We start from the raw sequence: 21,093 nt of genomic DNA on the forward strand, positions 1-21,093 counted from the left end.
GCCATTTCCCATTTTCATGTGGGTGAAAATTCTGCATCCTCAGCATCTTCCAGACTGTGTAAAGCTTTTATCAAAGGCAACTTTTTGTTACCCCCCCCCCCCCCCGGTCAAAGATCCTGTTCCCCCGTGAGACCTTACTATGGTTCTCCAAGCTCTGGTCGCTCCGCCTTTCAAGCCGGCTACAACTACAGATCTAAATTTATCGTGGAAAACAACTTATCTGGTGGTTATTACCTCTACTAGAAGGATTTCAGTCTGGGGCAACTAGGACAGCCCTTGGCCTTTCTCCTCTGATCTTGAGCAGCACCCTGGGTATCAGAGGCAAGGGGGGGGGGGGAGCGTAATACAAACAGGCTACCCCAATGACAGGAGGGAATCCACCCTCCAGGCTGGCTTATGCGTAAAACGTTTGAGCAAAACTTTATTAGATGGTGGTTCTGATAGCTTGCAAGAAGGTCTAAGTCTGGTTCCGCCATATTTGACTATCTACAGGAAGGTCTTCCTGTGCAACTGCCACTAGTGGGGATCCAGAAGCAGTCTGCTTAGTTGGTCTGCCAGGGTGTTTTGTTTCACTGAAAGGTACTGTGCTATCAGATGCAGTCCCAGGTTTGAGACTTACTGCCAGATTTTCATGGCTAAGCAGCAGAGGGAGTAAGAATGGGTGGGTGCCCCTTGCTTGTTGATGCTCTACATGACAAGCTGTGTTGTCTTGACAGAAAGGACGCCTGGTGACAGGTGCTCTTGGAAGGTTAGAAATGCTCTGTGCACTGCTAGCATTTCTTTCAGGTTGATGGAGACCCTGAACCTCCTGCTCCCAAAAGGCCAGAGTTCGCAGTGTTCCTTTGTGAGCTCCTCAGGCAATGTCTGAGGCGTCTGTGGTTATGGTTTGGCCGTGTGGCTGAAGGACAAAAGGGAAGGCCCCCTGTTCAGGCTGCAAGACTCTGCCCACTATAGGAATTCCTTCCCCAGACAAGGAATCGGGGAGGGTTGGTGTTCCAGTGACTGGGAGTGCTGGCACCAGAGATTCCTTAGGTACCATTGCAATTTTCTCATGTATCTTAGGGTTTGCAGGATTTTTCTGGCAGTGAGGTGGATTTTGTGTGCCAGCTGGGTGAAGTAAGACTCTAGGAAGGCCTGCTTCTGTTGGGGTAGGAAGGCCATTTGTGCTGAGGTGTCTAGAAGGATGCCCAGGAAGGTAATCCTTAGTGTGGGCTGCAGATGGGACTTTTCTCGGTTGAGTGCGACTCCCAGAGAGGTTAGCAGGGCTTGCATGAAGGAGAGGTCCGCTTTTCCTTAGTTTTTGCCTGAACGAGGCAGTCATCGAGATAGGGATAAATGTGTACGGCCTTCTGTCTGCAAAATACAATGACTGGAGCCAGGCACTTGGTAAAAACTCTGGAAGCAGTGCCCAAGACAAAGGGTAGAGCAGAGAACTGAAAGTGTTGGGACCCTGCTCTGAATCTTAGGTAACTCCTGCAGGACTGTCTGATAGGAATATGCAGCAGGTAGGCAGCCTTCAGATCTAGGGTCACTAGCCAGACTTGTGGCAGGAGCATAGGCAATCGTTTTTTGTAGAGTCAGCATCATGAACTTTGGAACCAGAAGGGACAGATTCAGGACGGAGAAGTCTAGGATAGGGCACCAGGTGCCCTCTTTTCTGGGGTCCAGGAACAGTCTTGAATAAAATCCTTTTCTGATCAGTTCCTTTGTACAGCTTCTACAGTACCCTGAGCATGAAGCTTTCTGATATGACTAATAGCTTCTGCCCTCTGATTTGTAGGGATGTCTGGCAATCTGACCTTTTTGTTTTTGCTTTGAAAGAGAATCTGTACCCACTGATAATCATTTTAAGGAGCCATAGATCTGAGGTGATGGCCTGCCAGTTTTCTAGGAAGAGGGAAAGTCTTCCTCCTGGCCTGTTGGGTGACCTGAGGAGCAGAGGGAAGACAGGCATTTGAGTCCTTGGAGAAGGGGGTTTGTTTAGAACTCCCTTGCCTAGGGGCAGCAGTGGACCACTGCCTGGGTCTTCGCTGGCTATGGGACTGACACCTAGGGATTCCATCTCTTGTGCCCCTTTCTCTGGACTGGATTTGACTGTGAGGGAAAGGACCAGTGTTTAGTGGGGAAGTTTCTGCTGAACCTGGGAGGCTGCACATATAAGATGTCCTTGACAGTTTGCATGGGCTTGGCTTTGTCCTCCTCCTTAATTACCTCCTCCGCTTTAGGCCCAAACAATTGGTCTTTATCCAAGGGGGGTGTCTAGCAGCTTAGATTTGACCTGGTCAGGCAAAGATTGCTCCCTTAACCAGGCATACCTTCTGATTACCGATCCTGTTACTGCAACCCTGGTAGAAGCTTCTAAGGCATCAAAACTAATGCAAGAAGTGATTGGCTACCCAACAGCTAGACTGTATGACATCTATTAATTCTCTGGTAGTAGTACTGTTAGGAATGGAAGATAACTTCTGTTTAATCAGTTCGAGGACATTTTGCTGGAATTTGAGCATACAGAATTGACAATGTAATGCTCCTACAGCTAAAATGGCCGAAGTGTATACCTTTTTCCCCCATTCTGTCTAAAGCTCTGCTTTGTCAGCTGGAATTGGATTTCTAGATGAGCTTGCCCTAGCTCCCTTTGGGCCTTGAGTAATGACTTCAGGGTCTGTAGTAGGATTCCTGAAAAGATATTTGCTGATGTCTTACACCCTGTAATATCCATCTGGTTTTCTGGGTGCTGGGGGGAGACAATCTGGTGAAAGGGCAGATTCTAGAAAAACATCCTCCACTACATCCAGGATAGGCGGAATGGTCAGAGGTTTATGCTGCGGCAGGTCAAGGAACTCGCTCAGACTGAGGGTATCTTGGGCCACCCACTGAAAGGGGAGGGAGAAGGAATGGGGCATCAGCATCAGAGTCCTCAAATGCTGCTAAGGGCTGGTCTTCTATGTTTGACTCCTCAAAAGATAGATTCTTCGAATTCCTGGTCAGAGGGGGCCTCAGGGGATGTGTCCCTTTTTCTTTTGGCTGGGGTTGGCTTCCTCTAACGTAAGTCTTCTGCCATCCTAAGCAGTTGCTGCGATGAGAAGCAGGCTGGCTAGGTGTAGGTCGGTGTCTGGGTCCTTGGGGAGGGATCTTTTTGGGGGTTGTCTTAGGCTTGGGCCTGGATGGGCTGTAGTCTTACACAAAGTAAGTTTGACCGGCGGCGTTGTCATCTGTCTGAGTCTAGTATTGGTGGTCTCAGCAGAAGCCACTGCCTGCAAAGCGGCTCCAGACCCAACCGTGTGAGGAAGGAGGTGACATACCAGCAAAGGGAGGTGGACCCCGGAAGCATACCAGATTCCGAACGGGTCTTGGTAGAGGCCTGTGACACTTCCTCGGCTAGTGTGTCAGCAGCTGCAAAGTCGCCTCACTGAGTTCAGCTGTAGGACTGAGTTGAAAAATACCAGACTTCTGACCCATGTCAGACACAGCCTAACTTTTAGAGGCCTACCTCTATCCTTTTCTTTCTTTTTTCTAGGTGAGAGACAGACGCCATTTTGAGTTGAGAAAAAGACTCACTAAAATGCCTAGCTACAATTTCAGCTCTTCTACGTATGGTTCTAGCATTAAACAGGGCACAGAACCAACACCCAAGGATGTCGTGGTCTGGGCATAAACAAGTGACGCAAAGAGATTGGAAGTCTCAGTGTGGGATCTGCTTTCCACAATTTATACAAATTATTAACTTTCTCTGACCTCGGTTAAAAACAAGAAAATGTTCTCCAACGGCGTACTTGGCTTTAGACGGTTCTCACTCTGGCAATGGCCGACTGACACTCGCAAAAAGTACAGTTGTGTACACTTACCATTAATGTATATGTTAAGAGTGTATTCACTGTTGCAGTCATCACCTGTGGGGTTATCCCTGCTGTGGTAGCCCTCAGCCGGCCCGAATACCAGAGTCAATGTTTTTCTGTGCTGGCTGCAGTCACCTGTAGTCTGACATCAGATCATCAGTGCTATAAAGCATGGCAGCCGACGTCATTACATCAGTTTTTCTTGCCCTAACCCATCAGAAGCACAAGGAAATAGAGTAAAGTTGTCCTGGTGGCTAAAAGCCACCATGGGAAGCTTATGTCCCCCTGGGGGAAGAGGACACAAGGGGAATGGAGGGAGGGAAACCAGGACTGCAACAGTGAATACACTCGAACATCTACATTTACGGTAAGTGTACACAACTGTACTATGTTCTTCGTGTTTCACTGTTGCAGTCATCACCTGTGGGAAGATTCCCAAAGCTGAGGAGAGGGGTGGAAGGGTAGGTTAGAGCCCTAGGCATGGGTTAGCAAGCCCTGCAGAGGCAAACCCTGCTCTAGATTTTTTTTTTTTTTTTTAAAGAGGTAGGTGGTAATGTCTAAAGGTGTGGACACAGGTTCAGGTGGCAGCTTCCAAGATGTCCCTAGTGGGGACTCCTTTGAGGAAGGCTGTGGAAGTAGAAGCTGCCCTGGTGGAATGGGTAAAGTACAGTTTTGTACCTACCATAAATGTAGATGTCTGATAGGTATGCATCTGCAGTCATAACATATGGGTTGTCCTGCCTCAGGCAGCTCTTCGGTCAGCCGGATTCCAAAGTCTGGGTCTGGCCTCGGCTGATGTCGCACTTTCCCCGATGTCAGAGCATCTGGGGTATAAAAGCATCAGCCGACGCCATTTTCCTCAGTTTTTCTTGCCCCAGATGCCAGGAGCCCTCTAGGAAGGCTAAATTTGAATAAAGGAAGGCTAAATTTGGATAAATGCAAAAAAGTTCCAAACATTTGCAAATTTATATAAATATATACATGTATATACAAACAAATACACCATAATAGATTCCCCCAGCTAGCTAAAAGAGGGGTAAGTACCCTAGGAATACCTCAGAGGGGTAGGAGGGAGGGTAAACCTGACTGCAGATGCATACCTATCGGACATCTACATTTATGGTAGGTACAAAACTGTACTATGTCCTTCAAGGATGCATCTGCAGTCATAACATATGGGTAGAATACCATAGCCAACCTGGGGGAGGAGGTACTAAGAAAAGGATGGTGTAGTTAAGATCCCCTGCAGGACTGCAGTAGCAAAACCTGCTCTGGATCTGGAGTATAAAGGTAGGATTGTAATGTTTGGCAAATGTATGCACGGAGCTCCAAGTAGCAGCTTCTAAAATGTCCTTGGTAGCCACCCCTCGTAGGAAGGCTGTAGTGGTGGCCGTGGCCCTTGTGAAATGAGGCCTGATGTTTTCAGGAACTGTCTTTCCATGAAAGGAACAAAAAAATCAAATGCAATTTCCTATCCATTTTGAAATTGTCTGTTTGGAAATTGCTTTTCCTTGCACCCCAGCAGCATATGCTACAAATAGTTGGTCAGTTTTTCTGCTAGTTTTAGTTCTGTCCAAGTAGTAGCGTAGTTGTCTGTGTATATCCAGGGTGTGCAGAAGTTTTTCCCCTCTATTCTGTGGATTTGGGAAGAACATAGGCAAGTGAATAGCTTGGTTCAAGGATACCCTAGATACCACCTTTGGCATAAAAGTAGGATTGGTTCTTAGTGAAACTCTGTCCTGATGGAAGATAAGAAATGGCTGCACTGCCATTAATGCTTGTAACTCAGATACTCTTCTTGCTGAAGTTATTGCCAGAAGGAATGCAGTTTTCCAAGACAGAAACTGTAGATCCGCTGATGCTGCTGGTTCAAAAGGAGGAAGTGTTAGTTTTTCCAACACGAAGTTGAGATCCCAAGTAGGTAGAGGGGGTTTTCTTGGAGGTTTAATATTTTTGATCCCTCTCAGAAATTGCCTGAGGAGAGGGTGTGAGAAGATAGGTGGATCCTCATTGTATTCTGCTGAAATTGCTGAGGCATGAATCTTAATGGAAGAATAGGACAGGCCATTGTGGAACAATTCTGCTAAGTATTCCAGAATATATGTGTCATGCTTGCCACTGTCACATCTGAGCCCTTTGATGCGTTCCAAATGAGAAATCTTTTCCATTTAGCTGAGTATGTCTTCCTTGTGGAAGGTCGGCGAGCTTCCAAGATAATGTCCTTCACTCTCTGTGATAAAACATTTCGATTGGGATTTAAGGAATTTTCCATGCAGTTAGCTGCAACGTTTTCAAGTCGGGATGCATGATCTTGAAATTATTCTGCGTCAGAAGAAGAGGCCATGGTTTTGCCTGTGACATGTTTCTCAATAATGGATACCAGTGTTGTCTTGGCCAGTCTGGAGCTATCAGAATCACTCTTGGCTGCTCCTCCCTGATCTTCAGTAGAACCTTGTGCATTAATGGGAGAGGTGAGAAGGCATATACTTTTAGAGCTTTCCAGCTGAAAGAGAGACAGTCCACCCTCCAAGCTTGTGGGTGGTATGTCCTTGAGCAGAATTTCTTCAGTTGATGGTTGAGGGGGGAGGCGAACAGATCTCTGGCATTCCCCAAGTCTTTGCTATCAGTTGGAAGATGTCTGGGTGCAGCATCCATTCGTGTGCATCCATGGTATTTCTGCTTAAGCTGTCTGCCAGTGTATTCTCTTTTCCTGGCACGAAGTGGGACTGAAGTTGGATATTGAGATTCAGGCACAGTTCCCATAGATTCATAGCCAGCCGGCATAGAGGGTAGGAGTGTGTGCCTCCCTGATTGTTTATGTACCACATGACCGTGGTGTTGTCTGTCCTTAACAGGTGGCCTTGATGAAGGAAGGGTTTGAAGGCCTCGATTGCATGCATCACTGCCAGCATTTCCTTTTGGTTTATGTGCATGTGTAGCTGTCCTTGAGACCATAGGCCTTGGATACATTTGTCCTCCATGTGTGCTCCCCATCCACGGTCTGAAGCGTCCGTGGTGATGGTTTGTTTTGTTTTTGGTTTGTTGAAAGGCAACCCTCTGTTGGACTGGCAGGCCTGAGCCCACCACTGAAATTCCTTTTGAAGGCAAGGAATGATTGGTATCAAAGTTTCTAAACTGTGGCTGTGTTGAGACCATACACTCCTTAGGTACCATTGTAATTTTCTCATATGCAGGCTGGCCTGTGGTATCAGAATTATGCAGGATGCCATGTAACCCAGGGCCCGCAGGATTTTCCTTGCAGTAAGCTGAGTTTGTCTGGTCAGAGTCATGAAGTAATCTGGAAGTTGTTTTTGTTTTTCTTCTGTGAGAAAGGCCATTTGGGTGGTTGTATCCAGATCTGCCCCACAAAAAGTTATCCTTTGGGATGGCACCAGTCTTGACTTTTGGATGTGGACTGTGTATCCCAAGGCCTGTAGCAGGTGGATGGCATAGTCCAAGTCCTTTATCAAAGTTCCCTTGTTGTCTGCTTGTATAAGGCAGTCGTCCAGGTATGGGTAGATTTGTATCCCCTGAAGTCTGCAGTGTGCAATTACTGATGCCAGGCATTTCGTGAATACTCTGGGCGCAGTAGATAAGCCAAAGGGCAATGCTGAGAATTGATGATGCTCTGATCCTGCAAGAAATCTGAGGTGTCTTCTGCAACTTGGTCGAATAGGGACGTGCAGGTATGCCTCCTTGAGATCTAGAGTCACCAGCCAAGACTCCTTGCCCAACATGGGAAGAAGTTGCTGTAGGGTCAGCATCTTGAATTTTGGCACAATGAGGTAAGTATTCAGTGCGGACAGGTCGAGAATAGGCCTCCATTGATTTTCTTTTCTTGGTACAAGGAATAGTCTGGAGTAAAATCCTTGGCCTTGCTCTGAAAGTGGTACCTTTTCTATAGCTTTCATTTGAAGTAAGTTGTTGATCTGCCTTAAAGCCTCTGCCCTCTGATTTGGTGGCAGGTTTGGCATTCCGTTTCTCTTTGGCAAAGTGTGGAAGTGGAACCTGTATCCTTTGTCTATTATTTGCAGTGTCCATGTGTCCCTTGTAATATAATGCCAGTTTTTTGAGAATAAAGCCAGCTTTCCGCCCAAGGGTGCTTCCAGTTGATCCCTGGTTGGCGGAATCAGAATAAAGTCATTGAGCCTGTCCTGGTGTGGTAGCTGTTGTAGCTGCTGTTGCACTACTCCTCTGGCTGGCAGGCTGCCACTGACGGCCTCTGTAGGAGCCCTTAGATTGGCCTCTGCCCCTAGGGTGTCTGTTCCTGCCTCTCTGGGCTCTGTCCGAGTCTGGAAAGGACCAATTCTTAGTAGGCCAGTTTCTGCTGAATCTCGGTGGTTGTACTTGCAGGAAATCCTTAACTGTTTGCACAGATTTTGCCTTTTCTTCAAACTTTAAGACCTCCTGAGCAGAGGAGCGAAATAAATTTTGTTTCTCCATTGGAGCATCCAGGAGTTTAGCTTTAACATGGTCTGGCAAAGATTGTTCCTTCAGCCAGGCATGCCTACGAATAACTGCCCCAGTCATAGCTGATCTAAATGAAGCCTCCAGTGCATCATAGCCACATTTTAAGAAATGATTACTGACCTGCTGAGAGTTGTATACCAAATCCTGTAGGGATTTACGGTCAAGGGGTTCAAGGTGAAGAAAGCTTCTTATTCAGTTCATCTAACAAATACTCTTGGGTACTGTATCATATGAAATTGACAATTTAATGCCCTGACGGAAAGAGTTGAAGCATATACCTTCTTTCCCCATCTCTCTAAAGCTCTACACTCTCTTTCAGAGGGTAGAGGATTTTTGGCAGTGGCGGCCGCAACCCCTTTAGGGCCCTGAGAAATAGTTTCTGGGTCTGCAGAATGGGCTTTATACAAATGGAAATGAGAATCCGGTACCCTGTAGTATCTATCAGGTTTGGCAGGGGCCGGAGGGAGAGTATCAGGGGCTGTACTGACATCATTGTACACATCAATTACATTCAAAACAGGAGGTATAGCTAAGGGCCTATGCTGAGGCAAATGTAAAAAGGTCCTTAATCTTTTTCTAGAATCAGAGAATTCCTGACCTTGCCATTGAAAATGCTCTCTCATGGAGTGTAGGGTTTCACCAAAAGAAAACTCTTCATGAGGGGAGGCCGAAGGGCTAGATTCTTCAGCATCAGAATCCTCATAGGGCGAATAAGCCTCCTCCTGGTGGTCTGACAACTCAGATCCATCCGTGGACTCATCTGAAGAGTGTGGGTCAGAGGGGTCAGTCCTGGGCCTTTTGCCTGGTGGAGGGTGAGAGGCCCTGTCTGGGTGAGGTTGTGAACCTCTAATTAAAGAAATAAGATCCTCTGCAAGGCTGAGGATCTGAGAACTAGAGGAAGGCCTCTGGGAGGTAGTTTTGGGAGGCAAAGCTTTAGAAAGTTTAGCAGCTTTAGCCCTAGAAAAAGCCTTAATGGACATGGAAGCAGGGGGCCTAGCTGCCCCACGTGCAGGAGTAGAAATGTCCAAAGGAATGGTGTCGGACATTTCCTGCACACTGGTTTCGGTAGGTAGCTCGGTAGCAGACTCAGCCGGGGCCTCCCGGGCCACGGTGGTCGGTAGAATGGATACGGAAGAAGGAATCTCCGAGGACTCTGTTTCGGCCGAAACTGAGACACTCGCGGTAGGCCTAACCGTGGTTTCAGCCGAAACCGCGGGCCGCGAGTGTCGGTCCTTGTCCTTCCGTTTTTTCACCAAATTCGATGTCGGTGTCTCCGACGGCATTTTATATGCAAAAGTGGCCCCAAAAAACTCCTCTGCAAACTCCGACCGGCGTCTAAGAGTTCGTCGGTTGAAGGAAGCACAGGCTGAACAGGACGCTACGTCGTGGTCTGGGCCTAAGCAAGGAAGGCAGTAGGAATGGAAATCCTTATGAGGTATTTGTTTCCCACAAGTTAAACAATTATTTACTTTGTCTGACATCGGCTGAGGCAAGAAAGAGTCCCCAACGGGGTACTTAGCTTTTTCGAAGTCTTCAGTAGCTGAAATCACTGGATCTGACCGACCGGCACTTGTGAACAGCTTCTGCTTCGGGCACTGAGCGGCAAGAAAGACGGAGGAAAATGGCGTCGGCTGATGCTTTTATACCCCAGACGCTCTGACGTCGGGGAAAGTGCGACATCAGCCGAGGCCAGACCCAGACTTTGGAATCCAGCCGACCGAAGGGCTGCCTGAGGCAGGACAACCCATATGTTATGACTGCAGATGCATCCCTGAAGAACATCAATAGACTGGGGGGGGGTTCCCATGTAGTCTGTAGCAGAAATGGATACAGAGTGATACCTATTTGGAAATGGTTTGCTTGGAAATGGGCTTCCCCTCTGTCCCAGGGGCAAAGCTGACAAGCAGCTAGTCTGTTTTTCTGAAGGGTTTAGTACAGTCCAGATAGTATCAGAGTTGTCTGTGCATGTCTAACGAGTGCAGAATTCTTTCCCCCTTGTTTTGGTGGTTGTGAAAGAAGGTGGGTTGATGTATGGCCTGGTTGAGTGTCATATCAGACACCACCTTGGGCATAAAGGAGGGGTTTAGTCCTCAGGGAGATCCTGTTACATGGAAAATGATGAAGGGCTCAACAGCCAAGAGCGCCTGAAGTTCTGAAACCCTTCTGGCTGAGGTGATAGCTTGTAAGAAGGCAGTCTTCCAGGAGAGGTATTTCAATTTGGTTGAAGCAGCAAGTTCAAAAGGAGGTAAGGTTATTTCTTCTAAAACAGAATTCAGGTCCCAGGCTGGCATGGGAAGCCTTCTGGGAGGCCTGATATTAGAAGCCCTTCGGAGAAATTGTTTCATCAAAGGATGAGAGAAGAGGGGTAGGTCTGAATCGTAACTGGCTGAAATGGCAGAGGCATGGATTTTAATAGAAGAGGAGGAGAGACCACTTTTGAGCAACTCGGCTAGGTAATCCAAGATAAGAGAGATGGAAGGATGAGAGGCACTGGCCCCTCTGGTCTGGCTCCAGAAGCAGAATCTTTTCCATTTCCCTGCACAAGATTTTCTGGTGTTGGGCGTTCTGGCCTCTGAAAATGTCTAGGACCTGTTTGATTAACAGGGACTCCTTGTTAGCTTTTAAGGTTGAGATGAGGGGAAGCTGCTTTGTGGGGGGGGGGGGGGGGCTGTAAGGTCAGGCTGCGTGCAGTAAGGGGTACCAATGGTGGCTGCACCAATCTGGAGCAATGAAGACGGCCTTTGGTCTCTCCTCCCTTATTTCGATCAGTACCTTGGGAATAACGGGCAGAGGAGGGAACGTGTACACAAAGAGGGAGTTCTAGGGAAAGGTCAAGGCATCCACCTTCCATGCTAGGAGGTGATACTCCCTGGTACAAAACTTTTGCAGCTGGTGGTTGAGATGGGAGGCAAAGAGATCCACCTCTGGAGTCTCCCACTCCTGAGTGATTTGCAGAAAGATTTCCCTGTGGAGCTGCCATTAGTGAGGTCCAGTAAGTTTCTGCTTGGGTGATCTGCCAGGGTGTTGTTGACCTCTGTTAGGTACTGGGCAATTACATTTTATAAGGAGAATCCCTGGCCCGAGATGGGGTTTGAAGGAAGTCGGGAGCCTTTTGTACTGCCATCATTTCTTTCTGACTGATGTGTAAGTGAAGGTGCTGGGCATCCCAAAGACCTCGGGTGCACCTGCCTGCTAGGTGAGTGCCCCAAGCAATGTCTGAGGTATCGGTGGTGATGGTCTGGCTGGCAGGGCGGAGGATGAAGGGAAGACCCTTGTTCTTGGCCTCTGCCCACCAGAGAAAAGTACAGTTTTGTCCCTACCATAAATGTAGATGTCCGAACAGGATAGCATCTGCAGTCATAACAAATGGGTTGTCCTGTCGTCAGGCAGCCCTTCGGTCGGCCGGATTCCAAAGTCTGGGTCCGGCTTCGGCTGATGTCGCACTTCACCCGTCATCTCTGCTGGTCTTCGGGTATAAAGGCATCAGCCGACGCCATTTTCCTCAGTGTTTCTTGCCCCAGATGCCAGTAGCCCTCTTGGTAAGCTAAAATTTTGGATAAATGCCAATGTTTCCAAAAAAGTAAAAGGCAAACACAAAAAATAATAATGTATGTACATATATACAAACAAATACACCATAAGAGACTCCCCCCCAGCTAGCTATTAGGAGGGTAAATACCCTAGGAGTACCACAGAGGGGAAGGAGGGTGGGTAATCCTGACTGCAGATGCTATCCTGTTCGGACATCTACATTTATGGTAGGTACAAAACTGTACTATGTCCTTCAAGGATGCATCTGCAGTCATAACAAATGGGTAGAATACCATAGCCAAACTAGGGAGGAGGAAGAAGAATTATGGTGTAGTTAGGATCCCTTGCAGTACAGCAGTGGCAAACCCTGCTCGGGATCTAGAGTATAGAGGTAAATTATAATGCTTGGCAAATGTATGCACGGAGGTCCAAGTAGCCGCCTCAATAATGTCCTTGGTTGCCACTCCTCGTAAGAAAGCTGTGGTAGTGGCTGTAGCCCTTGTAGAATGAGGTCTTATGTTCTGTGGAATTGGTTTTCCGTGGTAGGAGTAACAGAATCTTATGCAATTTCCTATCCATTTGGAGATTGTCTGTTTGGAAATTGCTTTTCCTTCCCTTCCTGTTGCATAGGCTACTAAAAGCTGGTCAGTTTTTCTGTCACCTTTGGTTCTGTCCAGGTAGTAGCGTAACTGTCTATGTACATCCAAGGTATGCAGCAGTCTTTCCCCTGTTCTGTGGATTGGGAAAGAAGGTAGGTAGGTGGATTGCCTGGTTTAAAGACACTCTGGATACCACCTTAGGCATAAATGTAGGATTAGTTCTCATGGACACCCTATCTTGATGGAAGATTAGGAAGGGTTGTACTGCCATTAAGGCCTGTAGTTCAAACCCTCCTTGCTGAAGTAATTGCCAGTAGGAAAGCAGTTTTCCATGATAGGTGTTGAAGATCTGCTGTTGCTGCTGGTTCAAATGGAGGGAGTGTCAATTTTTCTAGCACAAAGTTCAAGTCCCATGCTGGTAATGGTGGTTTCCTAGGAGGTTTTACATTCTTGATCCCTCTGAGGAACTGCCTGAGTAGAGGATGGGAAAAGACAGGTGGATCAAGCTGTATTCTGCTGAAATAGCTGATGCATGTATCTTGATGGAGGAATAGGACAGGCCTGTATGTAGAAGCTCTGCCAAGTACTCCAGGATGTTAGCAATATCTATGTTAGACACATCTTTTCCTCTTTCAGTACTCCAAATGACAAATCTTTTCCATTTTCCTGCATAGTTCCTTCTGGTTGAAGGTCTGCGGGCTTCAAGGATAATGTCTTTAACCCTTTGGGATAGGTCTGGGTTAGTTGCTGCTATGTGATGTTCCAGGCAGTCAGTTGCAAGGTTTTTAGGTTTGGGTGCATGATGTTGTAGTTGTTCTGAGTTAACATCAAAGGCATCAGGGTATTGACCACATTCTCCTGAGACATGCTCCTCAGCAATGGATACCAGTGTTGTCTTGGCCAATTGGAGCGATCAGGATTATCCTTGGGCGTTCCTCTTTGATTTTCAGTAGTACCTTGTGCATCAAAGGAAGAGGTGGATATGCATATGCTGTCAGGCCTTTCCAACTGAAGGATAGAGAGTCCACCTTCCATGCAAGTGGGTGGTATGTCCTTGTGCAGAATTTTTGAGCTGGTGATTGAGTGGGGATGCGAATAGGTCTATTTGTGGCATTCCCCATTTCTTTGTGATGGCCTTGAAGATGTCCGGGTGTAGCATCCATTCGTGAGCATCCGAGGTGGTTCTGCTTAACATGTCTGCTAGGGTGTTTTCTTTTCCCGGCACAAATATTGCCTGTAACTGGATGTTGTAGCTCAGAGCTATATTCCAAAGGTCCAGAGTCATTCTGCATAGGGGGTATGAATGAGTACCTCCCTGTTTGTTGATGTACCACATGACTGTGGTGTTGTCTGTCCTTATCATTAAATGGCCTTCTTTGAGGAATGGTCTGAATTTCTGGATTGCTAGTTTTACTGCCAGCATTTCTTTTTGGTTTATGTGCAGGTGCAGCTGGTCTGAAGTCCACAATCCTTGTATGCATTTGTCCAACATGTGCGCCCCCCAGCCTATGTCTGAGGCGTCCGTTGTGATGGTTTGGCTTGCTTGCGAGCTGTGGAAGGGCAAGCCTGGGTTTGACTGGCATGCTTGAGCCCACCATAGGAACTCCTGTTTCAGGCATGGGATTAGTGGGATTTCGGTTTCTAAGCTGTGCCTGTGTTGAGACCATAAATTCTTTAGGTACCACTGTAGCTTTCTCATATGCAGTCTGGCATGTGGGACCAAGATTATGCATGATGCCATGAAGCCCAAGGCCTGCAGTACTTTTCTTGCTGTTAGTTTGTTCTGCTTTGTTAATGCCAAGAAGTAAAGAGGGAGTTGTTTTTGTTTTTCTGCAGTTAGGAATGCCATTTGTTTTGCGGTGTCCAATTCCGCACCCAAGAATGTTCTTGTTTGGGATGGTATCAGTCTTGACTTTTGTAAATTGACTGTGTATCCCAGGGATTGTAGTAAGCAAATGACTCTTGTAAATCTGTTGTCAGCTTGCTTCTGTTGTCCGCTTGTAACAGGCAGTCGTCCAGGTATGGATAAATTTGGATTCCCTGTAGCCTGCAGTGAGCGATTACTGATGCCAGGCATTTTGTGAATACTCTGGGCGCAGTAGATAAGCCAAAGGGCAATGCTGAGAATTGATAATGCTCTGATCCTGCAAGAAATCTGAGGTATCTTCTGCAATTTTGTCGTATGGGGACGTGCAGGTATGCCTCCTTGAGATCTAGAGTTACCAGCCAACACTCCTTGCCCAGCATGGGAAGAAGTTGCTGTAGGGTCAGCATTTTGAATTTTGGGACAATGATGTATGTGTTTAAGGCGGACAGGTCGAGAATAGGTCTCCAACTTTTCTCTTTTCTTGGTACTAGGAAGAGTCTGGAGTAGAATCCTTTGCCCTGTTCTGTTATTGGTACTCTTTCCACGGCTCTTATCTTTGTTAATTGCGCTATCTGCTTTAGAGCTTCTGTTTTTTTGATTTGGAGGTAGGTTTGGCATTCCTCTTTTTACTGGTAAGGTGTGGAAGCGGAACCTGTAGCCTTGGTCTATGGTTTGCAAAATCCACTTGTCTTTTGTGATATAGTGCCAATTTTTCGAAAATAAGGCTAACTTTCCGCCTAAAGGTGCTGTTATTTGCTCCCTGGTAGGCGGTGTCAGAGCCAAGTCACTGTGATTGTCCTGTTGCAGTGGCAGTGGTTGTGTCTGTGCCTCGGTTATTGCCTTGCCACTGTCGTCCTCTGTAGGCACCTCCTCTGGATTGATTTCTGCCTCTAGAGCGTCTATTCCTGCCTCTGAGATTTTGAGGAGTCTGGAAAGGACCAATTTTGGCAGGCCAGTTCCTGCTAAACCTTGGGGGCTGAACCTGTAAGAAATCCTTAACTGTTTGTACAGATTTTGCCTTCTCTTCCATTTTCTTCATTACTTGCTGAGCAGGTGTACCAAATAGACTGGCCTTATCCATAGGAGCATCTAACAGCTTTGCTTTAACATGATCCGGCAAGACCTGTTCTTTCAACCATGCATGCCTTCTTATCACTGTGCCAGTCATGGCTGATCTAAATGAAGCCTCCAGTGCATCATAGCCACATTTTAAAGAATGGTTACTAACCTGCTGAATGTTATTCACCATTTCTAAAACATATTTCTTATCTAAGGAGTCATCAGTGGACAGCTTCTTAGTTAACTGATCAAGCATAAACTCTTGGTATTGGATCATATGAAACTGACCGTTTAAAGCTCTAGCTGAGAGAGTAGCAGAGGTGTAAACTTTTTTCCCCCATCTCTCTAAGGACCTGGATTCCCTTTCAGAAGGAATAGGGTTTTTTGCTGAGGTCGAGGCTACTGCCTTAGGCCCCTGGGATATAGTCTCAGGATCTGCAAGTGGGGCCTTGTATAGGTGGTGATGAGTGTCTGGCACCCTGTAAAATCTATCTGGTTTGGCAGGGGCTGGAGGTAAAGTATCAAAAGCAGTGCAAACATCATTAAATGCATCATCCACAACAGGCAGTACTGGAGGTATAGCTAAGGGCCTATGTTGTGGTAAGTGCAGAAATGTCCTAAGCCTTTTTCTGGAATCTGAGAAATCTTGTCCCTGCCATTGGAATTGTTCTCTCATGGCATGTAAGGTTTCCCCAAAGGAAAATTCCTCTGGTGGAGAGGCAGATGGAATGGATTCCTCAGCATCGGAATCTTCATAGGTAGAAAAAGGAGCCTCTGGCTGATCTGTAATGTCTGAGTCATCCGAAGAATCATCAGAGGACACTGGCTCGGGGGGCTCTGCTCTAGGTCTCTTTTCTGGGGGCTGAGAGGCCCTGTCTGGGTGAGATTGGGATCCCCTAATTAAGGATATTAAATCCTCTGCCAGAGTAAGCATTTGTGAACTAGAAGTGGGCCTGTGTGAGGGGGGCTTAACAGGCACTGATTTAACAGTTTTGGCTGCTTTAGCCCTGGCAAAGGCCTTAATAGACATGGCTGCAGGAGGCCTAGCAGCACCACGTGCTGGGGTAGAGACATCCAAAGGAATGGTGTCTGATAAATCACTAGGAACCACAGTAGTAGGCAAAACTTCTGAGGCCGATTCAACTAAGGTAGCAGGAGCCTCAGTAGTAGTCATGGATTCGGCTGAAGATTGACCGTTTTCGGTTTCGGCGAAACAGAGACACTCGCTTGCTTAACGTGGTTTCGGCCGAAACCATGGACCGCGAGTGTCGGTCTTTTCTTTGCGTTTAACAATTTGGGTAGTCGGAGGATCCGACGGCATAATGTATGCAAAATCTGAGCGAAAAACTGTTCAGCAAACTCCGACCGACGCCTAAGCGTTAGGCCGGTTGAAGGAAGCACAGGCCGAACAGGCTGCTACGTCGTGGTCTGGGCCTAAGCAAGGCAGGCAGTAAGAGTGGAAATCTTTATGAGGTATTTGTTTCCCACAAGTTAAACAGTTATTGACTTTTTCTGACATCGGCTGAGGCAAGAAAGAGTCCCCAACGGGTACTTAGCTTTTAGAAGTCTTGTAGTATTCGGTAGTAGTAATCTCTGGATCTGACCGACCGGCACTTGCGAACAGCTTCTGCTTCGGGCGCGGCAAGAAAGACTGGGGAAAATGGCGTTGGCTGATGCCTTTATACCCGAAGACCAGCAGAGATGACGTCGGGTGAAGTGCGACATCAGCCGAAGCCGGACCCAGACTTTGGAATCCGGCCGACCGAAGGGCTGCCTGACGACAGGACAACCCATTTGTCATGACTGCAGATGCATCCTTGAAGGACATCTTGTCCCTATCCATGGGATCAGAGGGGAAAGAGGTCTCTAGAGACAGAGTGCTGGCACCAAAGGTTCTTTAGAAACCACTGATGTTCTCATGTGAAGCCTGGCAGAATTAGAAGGATGCAAGATGCCATGTATTCCAGGGCTTGCAGGAACTTCCTCACAGTGAGGTGTCTTCTGGAAGCCAGTTGGGTAAAGCAGAGTGGCAGGAAGCTGTGCTATTCTGGGGATAGGAAGACCATTTGGGATGCTGTGTCTAGCAGAGCTCCCAAGAAAATGATCTTCCTGGTGGGAGTTTGCTTTGATTTCTTCTCATTGAGGTTAACCCTAGTGAGGTTCGGAGGGATTTGACAAAGAGAAGGGCCTGGAGCAGCTTTTCTTTGCACTCTACCTGAATGAGGCAGTCATCCTGGTAAGGGTAAATCTGTACATTTCCCTGTCTGCAAAATGCTATGGCCGGGGCTAACCATTTGGTGAATACTCTGGGTGCAGTAGATAACCCAAAAGGCAGCACAGAGAACTGAAAGTCTTGTGATCCTGCTTTTAAGTACTTCCTGCAGGACTCCCTTATGGGGACATGGAGGTAGGCATCTTTTAGGTCTAGGGTCACTAGCCAGACATTTTTTGTTAGCACAGGCAGCAGCTGCTGCAAAGTTAGCATTTTGAATCTGGGGACCACCAGGGAGCTGTTCAGAATGGACAGATCCAGGATGGGGTGCCAAGTGCCTTCTTTTAACGAGGAGTAGTCTGGAATAAAAGCCTTTGCCTGTTTGATCTGAGGGGACAGGTTCTACTGCCCCCTGGGATATGCAAGTTAGGACCTGTTTCAATGCCTCTGCCCACTGATTTGGAGGTAAGGCTGGGTACCCTCTTGGAATTGGGAGTTCGCTGAAAGAGAATTTGTATCAATGAAAAATTATTTTTAAGACACATTGGTCCTTTGTTACAGAAAGCCAATTTTCTTTGAAGAGGGAGAGCCTTCCTCCTAGATTTTGAGGAGTGAAGGGGGGGGGGGGGCATTCTGAGTTTTTGTAACAAAGGGTTGCTTAGAACTCCCTTGCTTTTGGGGATGAACTGGTCCACTTCGCTTCTCTGCTGGCCCTGGGATAGAGGCCTGGATGATCTGTCCCTGCGGGGTTTACCTTGGCCTTGTCTGCTAGGTGCAGGGAAGGACCAGTGCTTAGAGGGAAAGTTCCTGCTGAACCTGGGAGGTTGAACCCGAAAGAAAATTTTACTGTTTGCACAGAAGCACCTCTTCTGCTTTTACTCCAAACAAGCGCTCCTTATCTAGGGGTGCACCAAATTTAGACTCGACATGATCAGGGAAAGGTTGTTCCTTTAGCCATGCATGTCTCCTAATAACAGATACCGTCACTGCTGCCCTGCTAGAGGCTTCTAGGGCGTCATATCCACAGTGTAACGGGTGTTTAGCCACTTGGCAAGTAGAGTGCAGTAAATCTGCTAACTTTTGAATTGGGACAGTCAGGAAAGGTAGAAATCTTTTGTTTTAATACTTCCAAAGTGTAGTGCTGATATTTCAACATATGGAACGGACAACTAAGAGTGCTCCGATAGCCAAGGTTGCAGAGGTGTATACTTTTTTACCCCATCTGTCCAAAGCTCTGGAGCTCTTGTCAGAAGGAATAGGATTCTTGCCAGAACTAGTCTTAGCTCCTTTAGGTCCCTGTGTAATGACATCTGGGTCTGCAGCAGGATTTCTGTACAGGTATTTGTGAGAATCCGGTACTCTGTAATGCCTGTCAGGTTTACTGGAAGCAGGTGGGAGGGTGTCAGGGGCTGAACTGGATTCATGGAAAACATCATCCATCACAGGGGGGATTGGCCAGGGGTCTGTGCTGAGGCAGGTCCAGAAACTCTCCAAGTCTTTTATTAGACTGGGGGAAATCCTGAGATTCCCATTGGAAATGTTCCCTGAGGGTGTGAAGGGTTTCACAAAAGGAAAGGTCCTCTGGAAGGGAGGCAGAAGGGATGGACTCCTCTGCATCTGAATCCTCATAAGCAGTCAGAGGTTGCTGTTCCTCTTCAAAATTTGAATAGTCAGATTCCTCAGAACCCTGTTCTGTCAATTTCTGGAGAAGGGTACCTTTTCCTTTTAGAAGCGGTGGCTAACTACCCCGGAAAAGGGAGATAAGATCCTCCACCATTTAAAGCATTTGTGCTTGGGGTGGTGGAGCAGGAGCAAGATGGTGGCTAGAAGCAGATTTTCTAGTAGTGGCCTGGCTTCTAGGCCTGAGAGAATCAGTCTGAGAGAAAATGTAGTCAGATGAATAGACTTTTTTGTCTAGATTCGGTAGTGTGAAAGGCTTCCTCGGAAGCCGGTGCCTGCGTCGCGGCTCCTGACTCGGCAGAGACAGCCAAGGCTTGGAAGACGAAGATTTCTGTGGCATACTGGACTCCGAAAGGGTCTTGGTAGAGGCCTGTGTAGATATCGTATCAGGCATCAGGGGCTGTGAAAGCACCTCACTGAATTCCGGAGAGCTGACTACCTGCTTAGTGGCAGCGTCAGAAGACTTAGCCTTGTGTGGTCTCTATCTTTATGTTTTTTTGAAATGTCCACGGATTGTTGGCTGATGGACACCATATCAGAATGCAAAGACAGAGCATGAAAATAACGGTCTACAAAAAGTTCTACGGCGAATAGTTCTCGCATTAAAGAGGGCACAGAACCGGCAATAGGACGTCATGGTCTGGGCCTAAATAAATAACGCAGTCTCTGTGTGTTATCTGCTTTCTGCAGGCAAGACAATTGTTAACTTTTTTGGACATCTGTTAATGCAAGAAAAAAGGGTCCCCAACGGGGTACTTAGCGTTAGGACGTTTTCAGCTGAAATTCAAATTGTGGTAGCGACAGACCGGCACTCGTGCAAACTGCTTCTGCTATGGGCTCCACGGCAAGAAAGACTGATGTAATGACGTCAGCTGCCTTGCTTTAATAGCACTGACGACCGGACGTCAGACTACAGGCAACTGCAACAGACGCAGAAAAACACTGACTTTAGTATTTGAGCCGGCTGAGAGCTACCACAGCAGAGACAACACCACAGATGATGACTGCAACAGTGAAACACGAATATCTGCTTCAGGCTCCACAACAAGAATTGACTGATGTAATGGCGTCTGCTGTCACCCTTTATAGCCCTGTTGACCTGACGTCAGCCAGTGCCTGAACAGCTGACGCAGGAGGGAAATCCTTTACTCTGGTATTCAGGCCGGCAGAGGGCTACCAAGCAGGGATAACCCACAAGTGATGACAAACAGTGAAACATGAAGAACATCTTCAGTTTACATTAAAAATTACCACTGATCTGAAATGTACACACAATCAAAATGAAAAAAAAAAATTCATGGAGACTGGATGTGATCAACTTTTGTTCGGCAGAAGGAAAGAACTGAAGAGCAAATGAAAGCAATCTGCTTTATAGCAGTCATCAAGGGGAGGTGGTAGCAACATAGGGGGGCTTAATTCCAACACTCCACAAATGTGGGAGGACAAAATCCACTGCAAGAGGCACTTTAAAGCAAGACTCTTCATAAAACATGGTAATATAGTAATAAAACAAACAATGTAAAGCTGTGCCTTACTTCTAAACTTTCAATGACAAACCATATCAGAAAGCCACCAAAAGACTTTACTTACATTAAGTCTATCAAACAAGTCATCTTCGGATTGCTTGTTTTCCATAAATAATTCAAGATTCTTAAATACCTAAGGGGGGAAATGCTGGTAAAACATCAATATTTTAAATGAATTTGCAAACAAAAAAAAATTTTGTGCATCATGTTATTTTAAGAAAACTATCATAACTGCAATTTGGATATTCAAAGACGATAGCAGCATCTTTCTAATGAAATTAAGAACAAAATCTCACATGACACTGCAACACAT

At 46.9% G+C, this 21,093-nt stretch overlaps 1 protein-coding gene across 1 annotated transcript in view; it reads right to left on the bottom strand.

Moving 5' to 3' along the window:
• LOC122802395 (DNA topoisomerase 1-like) overlaps positions 1-21,093 on the bottom strand; it is a 498,452-nt gene that overhangs the window by 136,221 nt on the left and 341,138 nt on the right. Inside the window, exon 14 of the mRNA XM_044072020.1 lies at positions 20,845-20,913. Within this exon, the coding sequence (XP_043927955.1) occupies positions 20,845-20,913 (69 nt within the window). The remainder of the gene's footprint in view (positions 1-20,844; positions 20,914-21,093) is intronic.

The sequence above is a fragment of the Protopterus annectens genome, chromosome 5.part0 (genome assembly GCF_019279795.1).
Source record: "Protopterus annectens isolate FY-2018-M chromosome 5.part0, PAN1.0, whole genome shotgun sequence".
NCBI lineage: Eukaryota > Metazoa > Chordata > Ceratodontiformes > Protopteridae > Protopterus > Protopterus annectens.